We start from the raw sequence: 24,271 nt of genomic DNA, 5'->3' as shown, positions 1-24,271 counted from the left end.
CCACCAAGCTTGGTAAGAAATTACAAAAGGATCAGTTTGCCAAGGAGACATAACCATCTTCTCTGGCTCTTTCCCTCCTAGCCGCCCAGAGTCTTTCCCTGTCTCAGGTAAAACAAGAATCTAGCTAGACAGCTCAGTGGCTAAGAGTGCTTACTGTTCTTGCTCTTATCTGCTCAGCCACCTCTACAGCTCCACCCCCTTTTTTGATATAGGATCTCGCTATATAGTTTTGGCTAGCTTAGAACTCACTGTGTAGGGCAGGTCAGCCTGGAACTCGCAAATATCTGCCTGCCTCTGCCTTCCAGAGTGCTGGGATTCAAGTTGTATGCACATCTGGAAAGATGAAGCATTTCAATACCATTAGTAAGATAGTCCCAAAATTCAAAGAAAAATAACTCGTGTACCTATATATGCATGTGTATGCTGTTTGTATGTGTGCACAAGCATATGTGTTCATACAGGTAAAAGTCAAAGGTCAATGTTGGATGTCTTCTTCAATTGCTGTCCATCTATATTCTATAACTAGCTATGTAGACCAGACTGGCCTTGAACTCGGAGACCCACCTGCCTCTGCCTCCCCAGTGCTAGAATTAAAGGTGTGTGCCATGGCCCAGCTTGCTGTCCATCTAATTTTTTGAAATATGCTCTCTCACTGAAACTGGCACTCCCCAATTAGGGTAGAAAAATTCTCCTGTCTTCATGTCTCAGTCACTGTTCTGTTGCTGTGAAGAGACATGGCAACTCTTGTAAAAGAAAACATTTCATTGGGAGCTTGTCTTATAGTTTCAGAGAATTAGTCCATTATGATCATGGTGGGGAGCATGATGGCGCATAGGCAGGCAAGGTGCTGGAGCAGTAGAGGAGAGTTCTCCATCCTGATTCGCAGGCAGTAGGCAGAAAGAGACAATGTGCCCGGCTTGGGCTTTTGAAACCTCAGTCCATCCCAGTGATGCACTTCCTACAACAAGAACACACCACTAACCCTCTCTAAACAGTCCACCCACGGGAACCAAACATTCAAAGATAGGAGTCTATGGGGAGCATTCTCATTCCAACCACATCCTACCCACTACCCCTAGCACCAGGATTACAGGTATGCACCAACAGGCCCAGGTTTTCTGCTTGTTGTTTGGTTGGGTTTTTTTTGTTTTTCAGGACAGGGTTTCTCTGTGTAACCCTGGCTACTGTAGAACTGGAAACTGCTCTGTAGATCAGATTGGCTTCACACTCTGAGATCTGCCTGCCTCTGCCTCCTGAATGCTGGGGTTAAAGGCATGTGCCACCACTGCCTGGCTAAATTTAAAAATACATATATAACAATTTTTATATGTGTGTGTGTGTGTGTGTGCCACATTTGTGTAGTGCTCAACTAGGACAGAAGAGAGTGTCCTGTCCTTTGGAGCTGGCCTTTTAGGAAGTTATGAGCCACCCAGTGTTGTTGTTGGAACCAAATTTGGGTCTTCTGCAAGAGCAGCAGGAGCTCATGATGGATGAGCCATCTCTTTAGTGCCATACTCAGAACCATGTGGATTCTGGAGAATGAACTTGGGACTTACGTTTGTGCAGAGAGCACTTACTTTCCCGGCTGAGCTCTTCCCCGAGGACAGTCTCCGAGGCAAAGCTACTCACAAACACAGAGTGTACGGGGCTTGTTTGCATTTTAGTTGTTTTGAGACAAGGTCTAGCATGGGCTGGACCTTACTGTAGAGCTGAGAGTGACCTCAACTCTTTATCCCCCTGCCTCTGTCTCTCAAGTGATCTTCAGGCCACCAGAGCAGCAGTTGGGGCTTCTGCATTTAATGTCTAAAGCTCTTTCTCTATCCTCTTTGGACAAAACAAGTACTAAGAGTCAACCCAATACACCAGGAGTGGGGATGTTGTGGTATGCCTGGATAGTGGAACATTCCACAGTGGCCTGACCAGAATGAAGTCATCTTCCCTTTCTGGTCCCCCCAGAGATAACTAACCAGATTAGAGTTACTCAACCAAAAAAAAAAAAAAAAAAAAAAAAAAAAAAAAAAAAAAAAAAGGTTGTACCATGCAGTACTTCTGGCAGTTAACCTCTTTACCCCATTTCCCCTCTCAGGGAGAGCCAGCTGAGTCTGGAAGAGTGGACGTTCTTTCCTCAAAGGCCTAAGCACTGGTACGACACCAAGTAGGACCATGCCTGTCTTTAAGGTTGAAACTTGGTTCGATTTTCATAAGCAAAGACAGTGAAGTGAAAACACGCAACCATCCAGAGGGCTGGCTGGCTCCCGCTTCGGGAAGGCCAGTGGTCAGTAATAGCCGCACTGCCCATGCATGCTTCCCTACAGGTTTTTGAATTGATCTGTCCAAAAGTGATCAATTTCAATTGTTCAATTTGGTCAGGTTCTTTCATTTCGCCATAATCTAGGAATTGTTTGGAGTCAACATTATTCAATTCAGAATGAGTTTCCTACGCACCTACTATGTGCCAAACTGTAGGAACAGAGGTCAAAATGAGACCCTCTTGGCTGGTGAGGTGGTTGGTCGGGTATAGGTGCTTGCTGCCAAGCCTGAAAACACCAGTTTGATCCCTGTGATCCACAAGGTGGAAGGGAAAACCAAACTCCAGTCCTCTGACCTCCTCATACATGCGGTGACACATTCATTCACGCACATACGGAGATGAGGGAAGGATGGAAGAAGAGTAAACAGGGCTTCAAGTAGGTATCCCAGGGTGCCTAGAACTAACTCAAGATGACCTTGAATTCCGGACCCTGTGCTAATAATCCACCTCCTGAAGGTGTTGGCACAGCGGGGTGTGACTTTTTGTTCTAAACAGTATCGAAAACAAATGAAGCATATTCCGAAGTAGATTCCCTGCTTTGAGAATCACTACTGTTACTTTACTCCCCCCCCCCCCCAAGTATTCAAACATTCCATGAAGGTCTCTTGTCTCAGCAGGCCCGGAAGCAATGATGGTCCTATGGTATTTCCTGTTACTCCAGTGAAAGAATGTGAAAGAGGACACCAGGCTTCTTGAGCGGTGTCATCCCTGGCAAACTGATGGCCAGTCCTGGGGCTTGGGACTCTCTGCAAAAGCGTGACACTGCCATACTGAGGCTCCTAGTACCACATAAAGATGCTCAGTTCCAGTCAATACCGCACACCGTGGCTATTTCGAGGTGTGGTGGGGAGGGAGCGCCAGTGCACCTCGACGGTTTGGGTGAGGTGTTGGAAGAGCAAGGTCTCTCCAGCGTCAGGTTCCCAAAACCGGACAGCCAGCACATCACGACCGCACCTGCGCCTCCGAGGCAGTCCAAGCCTTCGGAGGGCGGGGTCGCGACCTGTCCTTCTTGACGGACAACCGCCTCTTGCCCAGGGCAGACCCCCTCGCGCCGCGGCCACGCCCCCACTTCCGGCCGGACAGCGGTCATGTGCCTTGAGACCCCGCCTCACAGACGCGGCTTTTCCCCAACCTATCTCCCTCACTGAGCGGGCATTGCCTTTCCTTCGCTTCCCTTCCGCCGGAAGTGGGGCGACTTTCCCTTTCCGGCTACGGGTCCCGGAGCGGAGTGGGAGGCCGGACCAGGGAAGCCGAGGGACGGCGGCGGTGGGTTCGGCCATGGCGGAGCTGGTGCAGGGGCAGAACGCTCCGGTGGGCATGAAGGCTGAGGGCTTTGTGGATGCCTTGCACCGGGTCCGGCAGGTACGGGCGGGGGAGGCCGGGGACGGGAGGCCGCCCCGCCGACGCCTCGGGTGGGCGCCTAGGGCCGCGAGTCGCGGGAGGCCCGGGCGGTTCCCTTAGGTGCCCCGGGCCCGGAGGAAGCCTGAGCCGAGCGCCCCTGGCGCCTGCGCGCCCGGCTGCACCCACAGGCCTGCCATCGGGGGTTCAAATCCCGGCAGCTTCTGGTGGGCACTCGGGTGTAGACCCCACGCAACCATCTCACGCCCTGGACGTGGTTTCTGCAGCCTTAGGAAACCTCCTCTTCCACTTGCTGCCGTTTCAAGCGGATTGAAAGGAATTCGAGGATATTTTATATTTAAGAGATTTTTTTGCAGAGAGAAGGGGAGGTGTTAAGTGGGTGGTCTCCAAGAGTTCCTTCTGGCATTAGTCTTAATCTGCTGAGAAGAGTGTGGGATGGGCTCGTTCCGACTGTGAAACTTTACCATCTGGCAATATTGTGCGTTTTGTCAGTGAAACTGGCTTTTTGGAGCACTTGATCTTCCCTGGAGAATGCGTATGGGACCTCTCTGGCTCCTGGCATGGTGCCTAGAACAGAATTGTCCTTGTATCTTGCCTGAAACTTAGTGACAAGCTACCCTGACGCTCAAACTTCCCTCTGTTCAGTGATGTTTATCATCTGACTTTGTAAGCTCTCTGATTCTTTGAAAGTTGGGCTGTAATTAATGACGGCTTGATTCCTAGCAGAATATCATATTCTTAGGAGATCTTCACCTGGACACGTGAAAATGGGGTCTTTTCATCACTTTCCAATAGTTCTGTGAGGGAACCCTACCTGTCTCCCGTATACTTTGCATGTTGATACTGATGGGTCTGTAGACATTATTTTAGAGCCTAACACCTTCCAAATGTTGGACCCACGCAGAATTTTCCCTGATGGATAGTTACTGCTTAGTCCAACCAGTACAATAGTGAGCCTCCATGGACATGACCCTCAGCTTCCCTTTCACCACTCTGTTCACTGACTTGTTCTCTGCTGGACAAGGTCTTGAGCCCTGTTTTATACTGGTTGGTAAGAGCTACTGGATTTCCCACTACGCTAGAGTGTCAAAGCCATCTTGTTGGCTTTCTGTGACCACTAACAATTAATAGTCACTGGTTTAGAAAGCTCAGGTCCTCAGTCTGTAAATCCTGAAGTTGAATGCAAAACGAATTTGTTGTTGTTTTGGCTTTTTTGAGACGATTTTTCTGTGTAGTCTTGGCTGTTTTAGAACTCACTTTGTAGGTCAGGCTGTAGAACTCACTTTGTATACCTCAAACTTGGAGATCCGTCTCTTGTCTCCCTAGTACTGGGATTAAAGGCATAAATATCTGTCTGTATCTATCTATCTATCTATCATCCATCTTTGTGGTTTGTTTTTCCAAGTAGAGTTTCTTTGTGTAGTCCTAGCTGTCTTGGAACTGGGTCTGTAGACCAGGCTGCTCTTGATCACAGGGATCCACCTGCCTTGCCTTCTTAGTAGTAAAATGTTTTTTTTTGTTGTTGTTGTTGTTGTTTTTTGTTTTTTGTAAAATGTATTTTTAAGGATTGCTGAAACTCCCTTCGTCTCTTAACTTGCTGGGGGGAGGGGTGCCTTCTGTTAAACACTGCCTTAATGTGGAGTGCTGAAGAGGGAAAACTTGATTGGCATTGTTCTTATTTCTGAACTGGCTGGAGTGATAACGAGCCAATTGAAGATACATGTGTTGCTTCTGAGTGGCAACGCCTGGAAGTCATGCTACCTTTGAGGATTTGAAGGGAATTTAAAAAAAAAAAAATAATAATCTGGTAAAGTGGCACACACCTTTAAATCCCAGCACTCAGGCAGCAGCAAGTCAATCTGTGTGAGTTCTAGGTCAGGCTGATCTACAGAGCCAGCTCCAGGACTGCCAGAGCTACATAATGAGACCCTGTCACAACGAACAAACAAAGTTCATTTGTAATCTTGTGGTTATTTGGGTAGATTTCGTTGGGTAAGACTGGAATGTTGGCCATCTGCATTGTAGAGCTCTACTCTTCCAGAGGACTGGGGTTGGATTCTCAGCTCCCACGTGATGGCTAACAAATTGGTAGCTCCAGTTCCAGAGGAACTGACACCCTCTTCTGGCCTCTGCAGGCACTGCGCACTGCTCGTTCACAGACATCCATGTATGCAGGCAAAACACCTACACATAAAGTTGTCTTTAAAAACAAACCTACAGGTGATAAAGCTTAGCAAAGGAGGCCCTGTTTGAGTATCTGGATAGTCAGTTTCTGTATCTCCATTGCATACAGAGTGCTCCCAAGATGAGATGCCTCTCTCAGCCCAGTAAATGGAAATAAGATTTTTGTTTTATCTTATTTGTACTGGGGATTAAACCTAGGGCCTTGTACATGCTAAGCAAGCCCTTCAACACACAATAAAAAGATACTGAGATCTCCTCAAGTTGCTCAGGCTGTTCTTGAACTTGGGCTTCTGCCTCAGCCACTGCCATAGCTGGGATCACAGGTCTGACCTCCTGGACTTGACTTGCTTCATTTCTTCATTTTAATAAGCATATGGCTTTCCCCCTTGTCTGGTCTCATAATTACCAGCAACAGTAAGGCCTTCAGTGTTTCAGAGTTGGGAGTTGTGTTAAATTGACATAGCAAGTTCTCGTAGTATGAGGTGACCCTGCTGGAATTCAGTGTGGTAGGCCTGTTGCATAGCTGAGCTTCCTTCCCGGCTTGAAGTATCTTTCTGTAGATGTCACCAAGCTTGTAACAATAATACCAATGGTGGCTGTTAGTACACTTGAGTGCGACATTCTCAATCCAAAGGGGATCGCTGAGGATCCGTATAAAACAAACATACTTCCAAAGGGAGACGTTCCAGTGGCTTACTGTGGATGCAAGAAATTCACATCTGTTCTGAAGGGCAGTGGAAATAGGATCTGATTTGGGACTACTGATAATGTCTGAGACCCCTAGATACTCACACAGTATCATGGCTAGTTCTTCACGTCATTGGCTGCTTAGCAAATTCTAATTAAAAACGTTCCCTGGCTGGGGGTACATAGTGCTTGTGTAGTGTATTCAGCCCCCAGTGCCATATAAACTAAGCATGGTGGCATGTATGTAATCTGAGCACTGAGAGATGGAAACATGATGATCAGGAAGTTTAAGGTTGTCCTTAGCTGTATAGCAAGTATAGTGAGTTTGAGGCCAGTCTGGGCTAGAGGAGAACCTGTCCAAAAAGAAAAAAAGTTCCCCGAAAGTCCGTTTGCATCGGTCATCAGTGAAGACAGTAATTCGTTAACGGGGTGGTGTACCATCACAGTGTTAAACTTCCAGCAGCTTCCCACTAGTTTTCCTGAGGTTATTTTGCCAAAGTCAATGCTTGTTAGGACTTTAAGCCCCTGTTTGTTGTGGCGGTGCCTCTGTTGAGGCAGGGTTTTGGTCTCCTAAGAGCTGGAATTACAGGCATGCACAGCAGTCCTAGCTAACGTATTTTGCTGTAGGCCTCCATCAAGGCCCTATGCATTACCCAGCTTCATAGTATGTACTCTTACAGAGTGCAGTGTGAATGACTGCTTCTTCATGGAGTGGGCACCATGCCTTGCACCCAAATAAAAGCAACCAAGCTACTGTAAAGTTGAGGGGGCTAGCAAGATAGCTTAACGGATTAAGGGATTTACCACCAAGCCTGAGAATTTAAGTTCAGTTTTCAGGAACCACATGGCAGGAGGAGAAAACGTCCTATGACCTTCTCATGGGCATCATAATTGTAATTTTAAATCTCTTGAAGATAACTTTTTAGGAAGTTTGTAGGCCTGGAAATCTAATTACTGGTACCTTTATGAAAGCAATTTTGATTAGTGTATGGTCTCAGAAGTTCAGCCTCTTTGTGGGGCTGCCATTTTCTCCTTTTGAGACTGCGAGTAAATGCTTGGGGTAAATGACGTATTCCCTGGGCTAATGTGGGGCCTCAGGAAAGTGACACCGGCATAAGCAGCACATTTCCTTTAAGAGAACAGCATGCCGGCTGCTAGCTCCTTTCACGGGCTCCTGGATGCACCTTGACATCTCATGTCATTGCTCATTTAATATGTGGGTTTGATTCGTGGCTCAGTTGAGCTGCTGAGTGCTGAACAGAATGAAATTGTGTCTGCTGAAATCACTGCTCTGTGTTTATGTACTCGCTTCAGCATGGGAAGCCTGTGTCTGGGGGAAATCCATGATCTGCTTCTGAAGCTTTGCTCTGATGGGCCAGTGCTGAACCCTTGGAGTGAGTCCACCTTTGAGGGCTCTGGTTGGTAGTTGCCATGTCCTAGTACAGTGATTTTTAACCTGGGGGAGCAGGTCATGACCCCTATAGGGGTCTCCTGTCAGATACCTTGCATATGAGATATTTGCAGTTCATAACAGTAGCAAAATTCTAGGTATGAAGTAGCAACATAATAATTTTTTGGTTGGGGTCACCAAGACATGAGGGTCACAGGGTTAGGAGGTTGAGAACCACTGTACTAACAGAAGTTCTAAACTTACTAATGTTATTGAGAAGCAGACAGTAAATGAACTGCATTCATTCCATGGTATGCCTCAAAGACTTTTCTCATTTTCAGTGGAATTTAAACAGAAAACAAGGTTTGGCCACCATCATCTTAAGGTTTGATAGGCCACTTCTGTGTCAGATTTTGCTGTCATTTGAAGTCCCAGCCGTGTAGTAAATGCCTCGACCACAGCTCTCCAACTAGTGCCACACGGACTGGAGAAGACTCCGGAAACCTGCAGCTTTCTTGTCTTACCCATACTGTAACATGTAGAAGCTAGGGTGGTTTCACATGCAGACCTGGGTCTCTGGCTTTTTTATGAAAGCTCTGACTGCCTTTCAGTGTCTGGCACAGCAGCCATTGTCCTCCACCGCAGCCATCTACGTAGCTGCTGACCATGACACTCGGCACTGCTATATTATACTGCCCAGGGAGGTTCCTTACTGACAGTTCTTTTCCCATGCTTTTCCAGATTGGGAGCCCATCTAAAGGCCCAAGTGTCCTGCAGGTAGCTGCTGGACCTTGACTAGATAGGCTGTGTTATGTTTGAGCTGCATACTGTTACTTGGTCTTTGGAGGAAAAGAACCTGAGGGCATGCAGGCTTAAATAAAGCAGATCCACCTCCTTGCTGCAGGACTCCTCCCCTCCCTGCCTGCATCTAATAGCTGGATGCAGTAACCCCTACAAGGGTAGAGAGCAATACCTTACTTTATGGAAACAAGTCAGTTCTGTGGATAAACTCTAGAAAATTGCTCTAGGCAATCTTCGCAGCCCTTTCACATCCATGAACACATAGAACTCTATCCAGCTACAGCTAGAAAAAAGCCTGTGTTTATTGTGGTCTCTAACATGTTATGATAAGTGTTTCTTGGCACTCTTCTGTTTTTCTTTTCTTTACTCTTTTGAGAGACTGTCTTGAACTCTCTGTAGACCAGACTCGCCTTGAACTCAGAGCTATCTGCCTGTCTCTACCTCCCAAGTGCTGGGATTAAAGGCAACTGCTGCCTTGCTTTTATATGCAGCTGTTTTATTCTGTTGTTTCATCCATGAGTCATCCCAATTGAAAAAAATAATTTTGGTCTTTGAGGAGAGAACCGCGTGTAGCCCAGGCTGGTTAAAATGTAAATGTAGCCCTCAAACTACTGATCTTGCATCTACAAGTCCTGGAGCTAAGGGATGCACTGCCACAGCCAGCTGCATTGGAGCTTTACAAGAGACTAGAAGGAGCAGCCGGTCTGCTTTTGCAGGCACAAACTACATTTGTGCTGTGAGAAGAGAATGGCAAGTCACTTGCCATTATTTGAGGAGTTGCCATGTCCAAGGCCACTTTCCAGGGCCTGGGCCAGTGGGAAGATAAATCAGACACATTTGTGGCTACTTTTATTTTTCTGTGGAGTTAGATGCAGGGCAAGGGCTAGAGTTTTCATCTTATATTTGAAAAGAAGCCAGAGGAGCTAGAGCAGTTCTCAATAAGGCACACAGGGGCTTGGAAGATAGCCCAGTTGGTAAAATACTGCCACACAAGCATGAAGACCTGAGTTCAGATCTCCAAGTGCAATGGTTTGGGTCTAATCCCAGTGCTAGGGAGAAAGAGACAGGAGGAGCTCACTGGCCAACTAAGCTACTTGAATTGATGAATTCCAGGCTCAGTGAGAGACCCTGTTTTTAAAAATGGGATGGAGAGTGAGGATGTCGCTGCCAGCCACTGGCCTAGACACATCTATGCGCACGCAGGTCAAACACACAATACTGTATCTACTGTGGCTCTTGAATTTTAAGCAGGACTTGATTCTTCTGTCTAGTTCCTTGGATCATTTCCCCCCTCAGTGAAGTGACTGCAACTCTCTGACCCAGTAGTGAAGTGATGCTTATGGAGCAGGATGGAGAGGGAGAACAAGGGTTATGCCATTTTCAGCCTTATCTGTCAGCCCAGTGTCTTGGCATGATCTCTTCAAGTGGGCTTCTCCATATCTGCCTTGCTTTCTGTAGGTGTTTATTGAGCATATGCCACGTGCCAGGCATGGTGCCCACCATCAGGGAAGGTATGCTTCAACTGGCAGAACATGGACCCTTTTGAGACTCCTAACGGCTGAACTTCTCCCCAGAAGTAGTTCAATTATATGAACTGTTTCTGTTGATATGAAGTGTAGGATTCCTCTGAAGGTGAATTCTAGAGCACCCAGTTAACAGATGCTCCGAGGGAACCCAATGACTGGGGCAGGCCTGCTCTTCCAGAGCACCCATCGTTATAAGGTGGTAGTTTAGCTACATCACTGAGCTTGTTCTGCTGTGAGTTTGGGAAGTGCCTGGCCAACGCAGAGGTAGGAGTGTTTCATTTCTGCCTCTGTGGATTCCGAGAGTGGTTAGGAAAAGCTGGGAACGACATCTCTACCCCTGTTTAATGCCAGTAAATAGAGCAGGATCAGCCAAGGGCAACATCTCTGATGACAGGAGCTTCCCTTGACAATGTCTATATTGTCCTGGGTGCCAGGCAGGGGTTCTTAGCTACGTTGGCTCATTTGATGGTCATAAAATCCTCAGTAGGTGGTAGTGACATGGTGTGACTGATCCGTGACGTGGAAATGGCTCTTCCCACTAAGCAACGAGGAGACTTTGATAAGGTCTTTTTTTCTCTTTTCCTCTTTGGTGGTGTTGCACCTGGCGGCCAAGTCTGTCTCAGCTTTCCCAGTGTTTGGGTTACAAGCATGTGCCACCAGGCCTGGCTTATTTAACTCATAAGCCTCAGTTTTTCACCTGTGAAATGGAAATTCTTGATGGTAATAATTTTCTTACAAAATAACTGATACTGGAAGGGTACCCTTGAGTGGTGGGAAGTGGCCCTGCTTAGGGGTTCTTTGGCATAGAACCATTGTTTCTTATGGGTCTGTGGACGGAACTTCATCGAGGCTTGGTGAATGCTCTGTTCAGGTTCTGCTTCCAAGTCACATACATCCCCAGCCCAGTGTTGCTGTAGTAAGGTCCAGGTGTTAACAGGCGCTGGCCTTTCTTTGTTACTGTTACACTTCCATAAAAGGTTCAAATAGCCTTGCTAGACTGTGTGCCAAGCTCTTCTGGGTACTGTTGCATTTATTACATTGTTATCCCCAGGTAACTGTTTTCTCACAGTAAGTTCTTTACAAGCTCCCGGAGGACCATGTAAAGGAAGGAAGCATAGTAGGCATTTGTGGCGGTGTAGGGAATCTGAATCTGATGTGCCAGTTTCTCTGTGCTGTATTGGGCATGAAATGCAGGACCAGGACATAACCCTGTGCTTTGTGGCTGCAGACCTTGGCATTGGGTTTATGGCCCTGGTCACAGTCTCCTGCTGGTACAGGGAGCAGAAAATGTGCCAGTCTAGCCTCATACTGACCCAGGTAGGGTTACTAGGGCTGCTGAAGACCACGGGTCAGAGGGAAGCCATGTATATTGTGTGGGCACCTGCCTAGCATTTAGCTGTTTTGCTTTTTTATAAGAGTGAACTAGTGAACTTCAACTTTCCACTTGGGTTTGCAAGGGTTGCTGTTGTAGTGTTGAGCCTGTTGTTTCAATCTTGAGTGTATACTGGGAATAGCTAATATGTCCTAGTGACAGTGATTTGCTGTGACTCCTGTATAACTTCTGCAGTGTCTATGCAATCTCAGTACACTGTTTGCCTACTGTTTTTGCTTTGTTTCATTTTGGGGATTAGGGTCTCACTGTGTGTTGCTAAGATTCCTTCCCAGGGAAGCAATGTCTACCCCTTCTCCTGAGACCCTAGCGACAAACTGCATAATTCCACCACAGAACTAATGAGTTTATTGGACTTTTGCACAGAGCCTAGGTGAAGGATTCCTTCCCCTAAACAGGTCACACCTGAAAAACAACTACCCAGCAGCAGTGAAGGCTCCCTGCACCCAATAGATGAAGTTCCTATCCCCTTACATACTCTAGCCTATCCCCAAGGCTTTACACAGTTCAAGCAGTGTTACCTAGCCAGGGAGGTGGTGGGAAAGTGGTTGGATACTGAGGTGATAGTCTCGTGGCCTTCTCTCACCCTCGATGATGAGGTGTAAAGGAGCCCAGTTGGGATAATCCTTTTGCAAGGAGGCACATTTCAACTCCCTGAGGTAGCAGTTGCTTGGCTCAAGGGCAGAGCATTGTAAGCCAGGCTGGCCTCCAGTTTGAAGTCCTCCTGCCTCAGTATCCAAGTGCTGAAATCACAGGTTCCTATCAACCATATCCAGTTTAAAATGTTTGATTGTTTGAGGCATGTCTTAGGCTGCATTCCGGCTAACCTGGAACCCAGGCTGGCCTGGAACTTGGGGAAATCCTTCTACTTCAGCTTCCCAAGGGGCAGCATTAAAGGCATGAGCAACCATGTATGGTTCTAGTTTAATTTTTTTTAGTGTTGTGTTCATATATACATACATATGTGTTGCATGCGCATATATATATATATATATATACATATTTTTTCCTTTTTTTTTTTTTTTTTTTCTCAGAGACAGGGTTTCTCTTTGTAACCCTGGCTGTCCTGGAACTCATTCTGTAGACCAGGCTGGCTTTGAACTTACAGAGATCCACCTGCCTCTACCTCCTCTGAGTGCTAGGACTACAGGCGTGTGCCAGCACCATCGGCAACATACATACTCTTGTTTACATATATAGGTGCATTGTACAAGTGTGCTTTGAGACCAGAAGTTGACATCTGTGACTTTCCTCAATTGCTCCCTCTTTAATTTACTGAGACAAAAGCTCACTGATAGCTAGCTTGTACTGGGGACTGCTGCCTTTGCCACCTGAGTGACAGGATTACAGTGGGCCATTGTACTCATCTGGCTATTTTTTATGTGGATGCTAGGGATCCCAACTCAGAGCCTCTGGCTTCTGTGGCAAGTGCTTTGCCCACTGAGCCTGCCCTTGAAATAATAAAAGGAAAGAGCATCACTATCCCAAGTGGAAGACTTTGCTGAGCATGTGAGGGAACGAAGAACAGTGTTTGTGAGAGAGAGCTCTTGAAAGGATGGATCCTGCACCACACAGGACAGCCTTGTGTACCTGTTTGAGGAAACATCAAGGAAAGGCCCTTGCCACCTTACTCACAGTCATGCACACAGGATTCTGAGGATATGGTGTAGTGTGAATGTGTGTGCATGCAGAGGCTTAAGTGGGTGGCCTGTTGGGTGTTGTGCTTTGTCACAGTGTATTCAGTCTCTCACTGAACTTTCAGCTAGTAAGCCCCAGTGATCCTTCTGTAGAGTTGTAGGTATTTGTGGCTACACCCGGTTTTTACATAGATGGTAGGGATTTGAAGCCAGGTCCTCGTGCTTGCAAAGCTGAGCACGCTTACCCACTGAACCATCTTCATTCACAAAGCCAGGATACTTAACTGGTTCCTGGTATTGTGTTTCTGCTAATTTGGCATTGGAGGCTAAATGTCTTAAGGTGCTGCTTTATTACCACTTGTCCATCACTGCTTAAAGTATAGCCCATGTCTTTCTAAAAGAGAAAGGTGACTTATGTAGTAGAAAATTGCCAGCAGAGTCCCCTTTAGGTAGATAAAGCCCAGAGGTAAGGACTAGGGTTTTGTTGAGTATCTGGCTCCTGTGACTTCTGCTTCCAAAATCTGAATAGAGGGTTCCTGTATCACTTTCTTAGAGGAGCTCTCTGGGCAGCTAGCTGCCTTACAAACAGTTGGCTAGGGTGGGAGGTATATCCTGAATGCTGCACTGCGGGTTGCCTAGTGATCAGGAGACTTGCTGCAGTCAGGGAGGCTTGCATACTGTTCTTGGACTTCTGAAATGGGTGGCTTTAGACAGATCACTCAGCTTTTCTGAGCCTATATGGAAGTAATGCCAGTCCTTTAGAAGAGAGATTCTCAAACTGGGGGGGTCAGGAATGACCCTTTCACGGGGGTGGGCTGTGACCATTGGAAAACAGATATTTTTACACTATGATTCATCACAGTAACAAAATTGAAGTAGAAACAATTTTATGGTTGGGGTTACCACAACATGAGGAACTGTATCAAAGGGTTGCAGGATTAGGGAGGTTGAGAACTACTACCCTGTAGAATGGTTGGAAGAAATAAATGAGCTGGGCCTGATGGTACACGAAACACAAACAAAAACCAAAGAAAACATTAGTTTGTTTCTTGTTTTTTTTTTTTTTTTTTAATATATTAAAACCATTCCCCAGAACATTGGTTTGGGGTTTGTTTGTTTGTTTGTTTGTTTGTTTGTTTTCTTTTCCCCTTTGTTGTTGTTTTTCAAGACAAGGTTTCTCTGTGTGGCCTTGGCTGTCCTGGAATTCACTTTATAGACCAAGCTGGCCTTGAATTCACAGAGATCTGCCTGCCTCTGCCTCCGCCTCCCATAGCCTAGTGTCTTCGCCACTCAAGTAGTGCTACTGTCTATGGATTCCGTCTCATGTATTGGGCCTGAAATCAAGCCAGATACTTGTTGATTACTCCTACAAGCTTTGTGCCACTGTTGTATATCTTGCAGGCAGGTCATCATTGTAGACTGAAGGTTTTGTAGGTAGGTTGCTATTTATTCTCTTTCGGTAGTGTGCAGAGGACATTCCAGTATTTTTAATGCTAGTCTGTAGGGGTGAAGGCTGTAGGTCGTCATCAGTTTGCCTTCTCCATGGTCAATGAATTGCGTGGGTGTCTTCAGTAATAGGGCCTTATCAGTTTGTGGAGAATAGCCAATAGCTTCAACAGTACCATGAGGTGTTTAGGGTTTGCCCATTTGACCAAGAAATGCAATTAGGTATAACCTGTTCCTGGTATTTGAGTGCTAGGATTAATGTTGCATTTGTATGATAGAGAAGTACATTTAAAAATTATTAAATATTCTGCCTGCATGTGTGCTTACACACTGGAATTGGCCATTAGATCTTATTATAGATGGTTGTAAGTCACCATGAGGTTGCTGAGAATTGAACTCAGGATCTTTGGAAGAACAGCCAGTGCTTTTAACCTCTGAACTATCTCTCCAGCTCCCAAGAAACATATTTTTTAAAAAATGCTGTGACATTGTCTTAGGGTTTTACTTCTGAGAAGAGACATCATGACCCTAGCAGCTCTTATAAAGGAAAACATTTCATTGGAGCTGGCTTACAGTTCAGAGGTCTAGTTCATTGTCATCATGGCGGGAAGCATGGCAGTGTGCAGGCAGACGGGGTGCTGGAGAAAGACCTGAGAGTTCCCCGTCTTGATCTGTAGGCAGCAGAAGGGGACTATATGTCACATTGGACATAGTATCTTGAGCATATATGACCTCAAAGCTCACCCCAACAGTGACACACTTCCTTCAGCAAAGCCACATCTCCTAATAGTGCCACTGCCTGTGGTCAAGCATTCAAACACATGAGTCTATGGGGTCATACCTTTTCAAACCACCACAAACAACAAAATATACACCATAATATAAGTGGCATATTGTAATGTTGAATTATCTAACATTTGTATAGCCAAGATTTAAGTTCAGGCTACTTTAGAGCTGTGTAGTCTATGAAGTCTACTACAGAAGCTATGGGTCTTGTTTTGTAAATTTGTTTGTGATTGTTTTTGAGGGCTGAGGATGTGGCTCAGTGGTAAAGCATTTGCCTAGTATGTGTGTGTTGGGGGGTGTAGAATCAAGGTCTCCCTTGTATTGTCTAGGTTGACCTTGAATTTGGAATCCTCCTGCTTTGTCCAATGGTGGTTTTTACTTTGTTGCTTTTTGTTGTAAAGAGATTCATCCATTCATCCATCCATCCATCCATCCATTTGTATCCCTATCCTGGAACTCACTCTATAAACTAGGCTGGCCTCGAACTCAAGAGATCCACCTGCCTCTGCCTCCTAAGTGCACCACCATGGCCTGGTGTAAAGATTAACTTTAATTATGTATATGCATGTGTGTTTGTGTATGTAATTATAGGTACCTCAGAGGCCAGAGGTGTTAGGTCCCCGGGTGCTGTAAATCACCCATTATAAGTGCTAGGATAAGTATAGTTTGGTACTCAGGTCCTCTGTAAGATGAGTAATAGCTCTTTAACTGCTGTGCCTTCTTTCCATCCTGTTTCTGTTTGTTTGCTTGCTTGCTTGTTTTGAGACAGTGTCTCACAATGTAACTCAGGCTGTCCTGGAACTCATGGCAATCCTCTTCCTTCAGCCTTCCTATGCTGGGATTATAGACATGAACCACTATACATGGCTGTACTCTGTTTAGCTGTTACTCTATACTATAGACATATACTGTCTTAGTCACTGTTCTGTTGCTGTGAAGAGACAACATGACCAAGGCAACTCCTAGAAGAAAGCATTTGATTGGGACTGGCTTACAGTTTCAGAGATTTAGTCCATTATCATCATAGTGGGGAGCATGGTGCTAGAGAAGTAGTTGAGAGTTACATCTTAATCTGTAGGCAGAGAGAAAGAGATATTAGACCTAGCATGGGCTTGTGAAAACTCAAAGCCTAACTGGGCAGTGGTTGCCCATGCCTTTAATCCCAGAGGTGAATTTCTGAGTTCAAAGCCAGCCACCAAGCCTGGTCTGCAGAGTGAGGTTCAGGACAGGGCTACACAGAGTACTCTGTCTCAAAAAACCAAAACCAAAATCAAAAGAAGAAAGGGAAGAAAAATAAAAGAAAACTGCCCACTCCCAATGACACATTTCCTCCAACAATGCCATACCTACTCAAACAAGGCCATACCCCACACTCCTTTGAAATAGTGCCAGTCCCTGGGGACCAAGCATTCAAATGTACTAGCCTCTGGGGACCATTCTTATTCAGACCACCACATATATCCAGTGCTACTCCATCTCAGTGGCAGTTTCACCAGAAGAGGGGTCAGATTTCCTGGAGTTGGAGTTTCGGGCCATTGTAAGCCACCTGTAGGTAGCTCTTGTCCAAGCTATCTCTCCAGCTTCTGGGATCATTTTTAAAACATTATTATGCAGCTAGAGAGATGGCTTGGCTGGTAAAACTCATTAGCTGCTCTTCCAGAGGATCCAGGTTTGTTCCCAGCACCCACATGACTCTTCACAACTGACTGTAACTCCAGTTCCATGGGATCTGATACCCTCTTGTGTCCTCTGAGGGTACCAGGCACTCACTTGGTACACAGATACATCATGTAGGCAAAACACCCTTAGGTGTAAAATAGAAGTAATTTTTAAAAGAAGCTAAGAAATTGGGCTTCTTTCTTTAAGTAAAATTATGTGTATGCTGTGCGTGCACATTCAGAAATCAGAAGGTAGCTTATGGAATTGTTCCACATTCGAGGATTAAACTTAGATTGTTAGGTTTGGGTGGCAAACACTTTACCCTCAAAGATCTCTTGCCAAACCATGTTGGGATCCTTTTGACTATGTTCTGGGAATGTTTGGGAGTCCTCTTAAAATTCAGGTAGCCCAGAGCCAGATGTATCATTCATGCTTATAGTAGCAGCAGTCAGGAGGCTGAAGCAGGGGGCTACCCTCAGTTTGAGGGTACATAGTAGGATTTTGTCTAAAATAACAATACCCCTAGAATTACTCAGAGGATTAAGTGAATAAACTGATTTTCTTGGGGCGGGGGGTTGATGAGATGGCCTAGTGGGTGAAGGCCACTTGAACTGTGGGCCTTCCACATATACCTCCTCTTCCTTGAATTATATTTTTAAAAGACAATATTTGGGGAATTAATTTCTAAAGAGCCAAGACCGGAGAAAACTCAACAGGTAAAGTATTTTCCCTACCAGAGAAAATGGCTTATCCTGTCATAAGTGGGAGAAATGAGGCAAGAGCCCCTTAAAGACGGCGCTTTCTTTCCTCCTAGGATACAGCTGTGACTTGCTACCAAGTATTTAAACTTGATTCTCTCTGTAGATTGCTGCTAAAATCGATTCAATTCCTCACTTGAATAATTCCACACCCCTGGTGGACCCCTCAGTATATGGATATGGAGTACAGAAGCGGCCCCTGGATGATGGAGGTAAGTTGCTATAAACGGCTCACCTTTTTGATGGCAGTGAACCTGCCAGTTATTTTGAATCTGTGTCAGCCATTTCTGAGCAGCTCTCCAACATCACATTCTTAGAGGAATGGTGAAGGGGAAGTAGTTAGGATGATTTTTCTTAGCAATTGGCTGGCATTTGAGTTTCTATTTGCCTTGATAATACAAGAATCTTTTCAGCTGGGCTCCACGATAAAGACTTGGCCTCAGCGTCCACTTGGAAGTAATTTGACCCATTTGAGAATTGTGTTTGATTTAGTTCTCAGTCCCTCTGGCACTTGCATGGGAATTGAAGTTACTACTTCTGTGAAATACTAAGATTTGGTGCAACTCCTGAGGAAGCTATGGTTCAGTTGACCTCTAAGAAAAAGAGTGGTAACCTTTCCCGTCTGCCAGCTTTCACCATCCCAATTTGTGATTGGCCTGAGTTTATTGTTTAATTTTTTTATAAATCAGCATGTACTGTTTATACTTACTACTGGGTTCCGTGATGACATTTTAGGTGTGCATGTTACATGCTTAGACATATTCCCTTCCATTTCCTTTCCCATCCCCAACCCATCATCTTTCCTAATAGACCCATCTACTTCACGTGTGCATGCTCCTTCTAGACGTATCATTTTCATTTATTAGTTTTTTGGTTTATATTTCCAACTCTGTCTCTGAAAGAATTTGGGCACCCTGAGAGTACCTGTCATCAGGACCCCAGCCCTGTGTTGGCCACAGGTATTTATGCAGAGCTCACATTCGCTTTGTCGTCTCCGCTGTGGAACGCACTGTGAGGAGTTCTATATGGGTTTGCATGTACCTGGGGAGACAGTCTTCTCTGCTTGCCTTCTTACCGCTTTCCATACGTAGCCAGTTGGCTATGGATACTGTGTCATGTGTTTTTAAGTGGGAACCCCCCACCAAGGTTTAGAACATTATGTGTTGTGAAATCTCCTTTTCAAAGGAGTGCATTTTTTTAATAAGATTTACTTATTTTATTTATATGCGTGTTTTGTCTTCATGTACATCTGCACACCAGAAGAGGGTATGAGATTTTATAGGACTACTGTTTTAGACAGTTGTGAGCTGCCTTGTTGGTGTTAGGAATTGAACTGTAGACTTATGGAAGAGCAGCAAGTGTTCTTAACCACTAAGCTATCTTTCAAGTCCCAGAGTGCATGTATTTTGTTTTTTGTTTTTGTTTCTCTCTCTCTCTCTCTCTCTGTCTCTCTCTTTCTCTTTGAGATAGGGTCTTTTTGTATAGCCCTTGCTAGCCTAGAACTCACTATTTGGACAGGCTGGCCTCAAACTTAGAGATCCACCTGCCTCTTCCACCTCTTGCTGGGATTAAAGGCATAAACCACCTTTGAGATTTGTTCGTTTGTTTATATGGCTTGAGATTTATTTGTTTATTTTTTAAGAATAAATCTGAGTAAAAGAGACAACACACTCTTGAGAGTGAAAGTTCTTGTCTGTGTAAAAAAATTGTGAGTTGAAGAGACAGTTCAGCACCTGATGACCCGAGATCAGTCTATGGAAGAAGAGAACTGATTGCCATCATTTGTCCTCTGATCTCCACAGTGCATTTGTGGGCATATGGGCATACGCATACAAAATAATTTTTTTTCTTTTTTTTTTAAGAGAGATTTTTGTTTTGCTTTTCAAGACAAGGTTTCTCTGTGCAGTCTTGGCTGTCCTGGACTCCCTTTAGTAGACCAGGCTGGCCTCAAACTCACAGAAATCCACCTGCCTCTGCATCCTTGAGTGCTGGGGTTACAGGTGTGCACCACCATGCCCAGAGTCAAAATACATTTTTTTCTTTTAAGTAACAAAGCAAACTATTTATGATTTCACACAGAGGTTCACCTCAGAATGCAGGTAACTACTTAACTTGCTGCTGCTAAGTGTGCCCAATGTCTTCCTGGTTTTGTCAAGTGATTTCTTAGTATGGTTGAATGTGAAAAGGGCAGTTTTGCCCACGTGAACAGTGGTGACTCAGAAAAACCTTTTTTCCTTTACAGAGTTTTGTGCTTTGTTTGCTCCTGTGGGACGTCAATATAAAAATAAAATGGAGTTGTCTGGCTCTGAGCACAGATCTTCTTAATGGACGATATCTTTCTGGTCCAGTGTTCCCAGAAATCACGATCAATCACTTTACAACTTACCCAGTCCTGTCTAGCAATTCAGCCTGTGGAATCAAAGGGTGAAAATTTGGGCAATGCTGTCTTTTGCATAGGGGATACCTAAATATTCAATAATAAAACTCTCCTGTTTGGAAGAAATCAGTAAACATTCTGAATTTATCAATAAAAAGCACTGGGTAGCAAGCAGATACGGGGAACTCAGAATCACAAGGGAAGACCAGAATCTCACTTAAAATCCTAAGTCTTTGTTATAATGCATGTATTTAACTGTAGATGGTCTTTGCTACTTCATGAGTTCTTCTTTTTCCCACCCTTTATCTTCCCCTCCCCAGTTTCACCCCCATATCACTAGATAGGAGAGAAAGAAGGATAGAGGGAGAGAGAGAGATAAAGATCCCTGAATCTACTTTCTTTCCTTTTTGTTTCTTTGAACACAACTATTAACAAACCTCAACCAATCCTTCCTCTTGGGGCTCTAGCATTTATGTAATCTGAAAAGTTCCCAGAATTCCAAATGTCACACAATCACAGAAACTACCTACAGCTGGCAAAATCATGCCTCTGATAGAGCACGAGACAATCATAGTCAGCTCCTGTAGACAGTCTGAAAGAGCCCCATATCCCCACACCTGGGATTAAAATGAAAACATACTCTTAAAATGTTTGTTTTTTTAAAGAAACCAAAAATTCAGAATTCTCACTATATTTCCCTTTTTTCTGTTTTAGGCCATTATGCTGGGTGGTGTGGGAAATTATAAACGGACATTTTCAATAAACTAAGGGCTTTTCAAGTCAGTGGCCAAGGTTTTCAGGAGACCTTGTCCTGTTCTTTCTACAGGAGCAGTTTTACCTTTGATGTAGGGAAACAGTAACAGCTGAGCAGTCCTATCACCTGCATTAAATTGCATCTCTTCTTTTTACATAGGCCATAGTTTTAATTTCTCCTTTGAGATCTTCATTTATAGTTTCTGGATGCATGAAGAATCCTTGGGAGTCAATCCACTGCTTCCCAAGATCATCCCTCCTGTCCCTGAGAGCAAAGGACTATAAACTTCAGTAGTCATAACATTGAGTTCTGAGGGATAGAGTAAGGTATTTTTTCTGTAGCCAAGTCCAGAGCAGCTCTCCCTTCAGTAGTGTGCATTAAATCTGCAATACTTTGTTGAAGTTTCCTGGCCAGCAAGAGACAAGTGGCTCATACTGTTTGCCATGAGGCTTTGAGGTACGTCTCCCTGCCTCCCCATTTTGTTTCCTGAGGGCAAGGAATTGCCTTGGATCTCTTTCGTGGACCTACACTCATTGGTCCATTGGCAACCCTTGCCACATTTTGTTGGGAAAACACTGAAAGCAGATCTCAGTTTTGTCTGGAGTTAAGGAGAAATTCTGGAGAGTTTGAGAACCCGCAGGTGAATGAACTGTCAGTAAGGACAGCAGCAACAGTTCTTGGCATGGAATTTAGATGACTCATAAAATTATAGTAGACTTTTGTGTTATCTTGTTGTTGTTGTTACTGGGAATTAAACCAACTACCTGGTCCATGCTAGGCCAGCATTCTGCCACTTGAATTTTACCTATAGCACTTGATTCATCTGTACACCTCTGGAAGCCTAGGCCTTCTTTCTGGTTTATATTTAAAAAAACCATTGTCCTTAGAGATGCCTTGTTCACAGTTTTGTTGCAAATGACCAAATTTCTCAAAATTAAAACATGGAGCATTTTGAGATCTGAGACCTTTAGTGGCTTGGTCACCATCTCTTGGCGAATGATTGTACTTCCACAGTTGAAACAGCGGACAATTTAAAATCGGAGACCTGTAGCTTTGGCTTGACCTATTATATGAGCATGGTACACACTAGAACCTTTACTCACTTGTCTATAGTGCTGCTCATGGTTTTAACGGCCTAATGACTTTTTACATTCAGTATTTGCATCTCCATATGCTAAGTAAGGTGTCTATCAACACTTGTCTTCCATCAGGTATCACGGCTTTGTTTATAGCTGAGACTAATCTTTGTAAGAAAAAAAAAATCAGTGAAGGCTTCTTCAGAGCCTTGTATAATCTTTGTAAACAAAGTGGAGTTTTCCACGGGCTCCCAGAAAGCTACATTGTTTTATAGTAGAGTCATCAAACTGAACCTGTTCTTGTATCTCAGAGTACCACCCTTTGCCTAGCAACCGATCTCTTACTATCTGTATGCATTCCCCTCATCTGCTTCACTGTTCGATATCTGCAGCTTCTTCCTCTACCCTGTTAACCACTGCAACTGTGGACTGTCCTCTGGTACAGCTGTTACCAATCCCTTCCAGTCTTGGGGGATACTTCTATTTTGAAGTACTTAGAATTTGTTTCACATAAGGCGAATTCAACCCATATGCTATCGTGGCCTCTTTAAACTGCCTTAGATCTATCATTTCTATAGGACACCATCCTATGTCATCATAACCTTGTTCCACACCATTATCAGGCATATGCTGTATGACTGCTGGGAAAGCTGATGGTGATCTCATAATCCCAGGCCACTCTTCTCCCACTGTAGTGGCCAGGTTGGTTCTAGATAAACTTTCTCTCGAAGTATGCCATTTCATCAGATTGTCCAGCATTTTCAGCTTTTCTCTGACCCGATTGCCTTCCTTTGCAGTTTCTTTTCCTCTTTTCAGCTGCAGGAAACTTCTGCTCTCTTGCTCAGTCACCAGTCCCGAACCTTTTTGTTCTCTCTTTTCTTGTGCTCCTTGACTCTCCTTTGTGCTTCCATCTCCACCCGCAACCTCTCAAGATGCACCACCAACTCTACAACCCTTTCCCCTTTCAGAAGAGAGTAGAGTGACCCTTTTTGTTTTTCCATTTCAGCCATTTGTTTCTTAGGCCCCTCCAGTTCCACCCACAGTTTTTCCAACTGTTCAGCCATTCTTCCAATATATTTTGAAACAGAATATATGAAGAAGAAAAAACGAGAATCCCCTCCGTGAGAATATCGAGGGCTATCCCAGTGGCTGCAGCTGCAATGAACTCTTGCTGCCTCTTGAAAACAAACAAACCATGCCCCTGGCATTTGAAATCAAATTTTTCATTTTTTTTCTTTATCAAGCCACTTGTTGGGCGCCACTTACAGCTGGTTTTTGTTACTTTGTGGATTCTTTTCCACCTTTTAACACACCCAGTTTCATCCCCTATCACTGGATTAGGAGAAAAAGAAGAATAGAAAGGGAAGAGAGAGAGATCCCTGAGTCTGACTTTTTTTTCCTTTCACTTTCTTTTTTTCCTTTTTCTTTCTTTTTTGAGCACAACTACTAACAAACCACCACCACCCCCTTTGAATGGCCAACCACCAACTCTGCCTCTTGGGGCCCTAGCATTTATGTATTCTCTGAAGAGTTCCCAGAATTCCAAATGTTACGCAATTGCAGAAACTCTCTGCAGCTGGCAAAACCATGCCTCTGCCAGAGCACAAGACAAATCATAGTCAGCTGCTGCAGACAGTCCAAAGCAGCCCCATATCCCAACAGTTAGGATTGAAACAAAATTATATTCTTATGTTTCTGTGTTTTTTAAAGAAACCAAAATTCCAGAATTCTCACTGCATGTATTTTGTTTGTTTGCCTTGATTTTGGGGGTTCTCTGTGTGTCCCTAGCTGTCTTGGAACTCACTTTGTAGAACAGACAGGCCTGGAATCACACAGAAATATTCTTCCTTTGTTTCCTGAGTGCTGAGATTAAAGGCAAGCACTACCATGCCTGTTTTACTTTTCTTTTGAGAGAGGATAGCATAGGCTGGCTTCCAGATTGCTATATAACCAGGATGAACTCCTTCCTGATACTGTTGTCTCTGCTTTCCAAGTACTGGGACTACAGGCATGCACTGTCGTGTCTGCCTTGTTAGCTGTTTTGGTGATAACACACTGTATCTGCCTGATGAGTAAGTCTTTGAGGACAGATCACTCATGGAGCTCCCTTTCCCTTCCTCTTCACAGTGT

General features: G+C 44.7%; 1 protein-coding gene across 3 annotated transcripts in view; it reads left to right on the top strand.

Moving 5' to 3' along the window:
- Positions 1-3,465: 3,465 nt before the first annotated feature.
- Positions 3,466-24,271, top strand: part of Fubp3 (far upstream element binding protein 3) — a 51,195-nt gene continuing 30,389 nt past the window's right edge. Inside the window, exons 1-2 of one of the 3 annotated variants that reach the window (XM_055600364.1) lie at positions 3,466-3,673; positions 18,041-18,146. In XM_055600364.1, the coding sequence (XP_055456339.1) occupies positions 3,590-3,673; positions 18,041-18,146 (190 nt within the window). In that variant the 5' untranslated portion in view covers positions 3,466-3,589. The remainder of the gene's footprint in view (positions 3,674-18,040; positions 18,147-24,271) is intronic. The other 2 variants (XM_055600363.1, XM_055600362.1) reach the window with 2 other exon arrangements.

Source organism: Psammomys obesus, unplaced genomic scaffold, assembly GCF_907164565.1.
Source record: "Psammomys obesus unplaced genomic scaffold, mPsaObe1.curated_primary_1811, whole genome shotgun sequence".
Classification (NCBI taxonomy): Eukaryota; Metazoa; Chordata; class Mammalia; order Rodentia; family Muridae; genus Psammomys; species Psammomys obesus.
The sequence above is the reverse complement of the archived record's forward strand: the minus strand, read 5'-3'. Positions and strand labels throughout refer to the sequence as shown.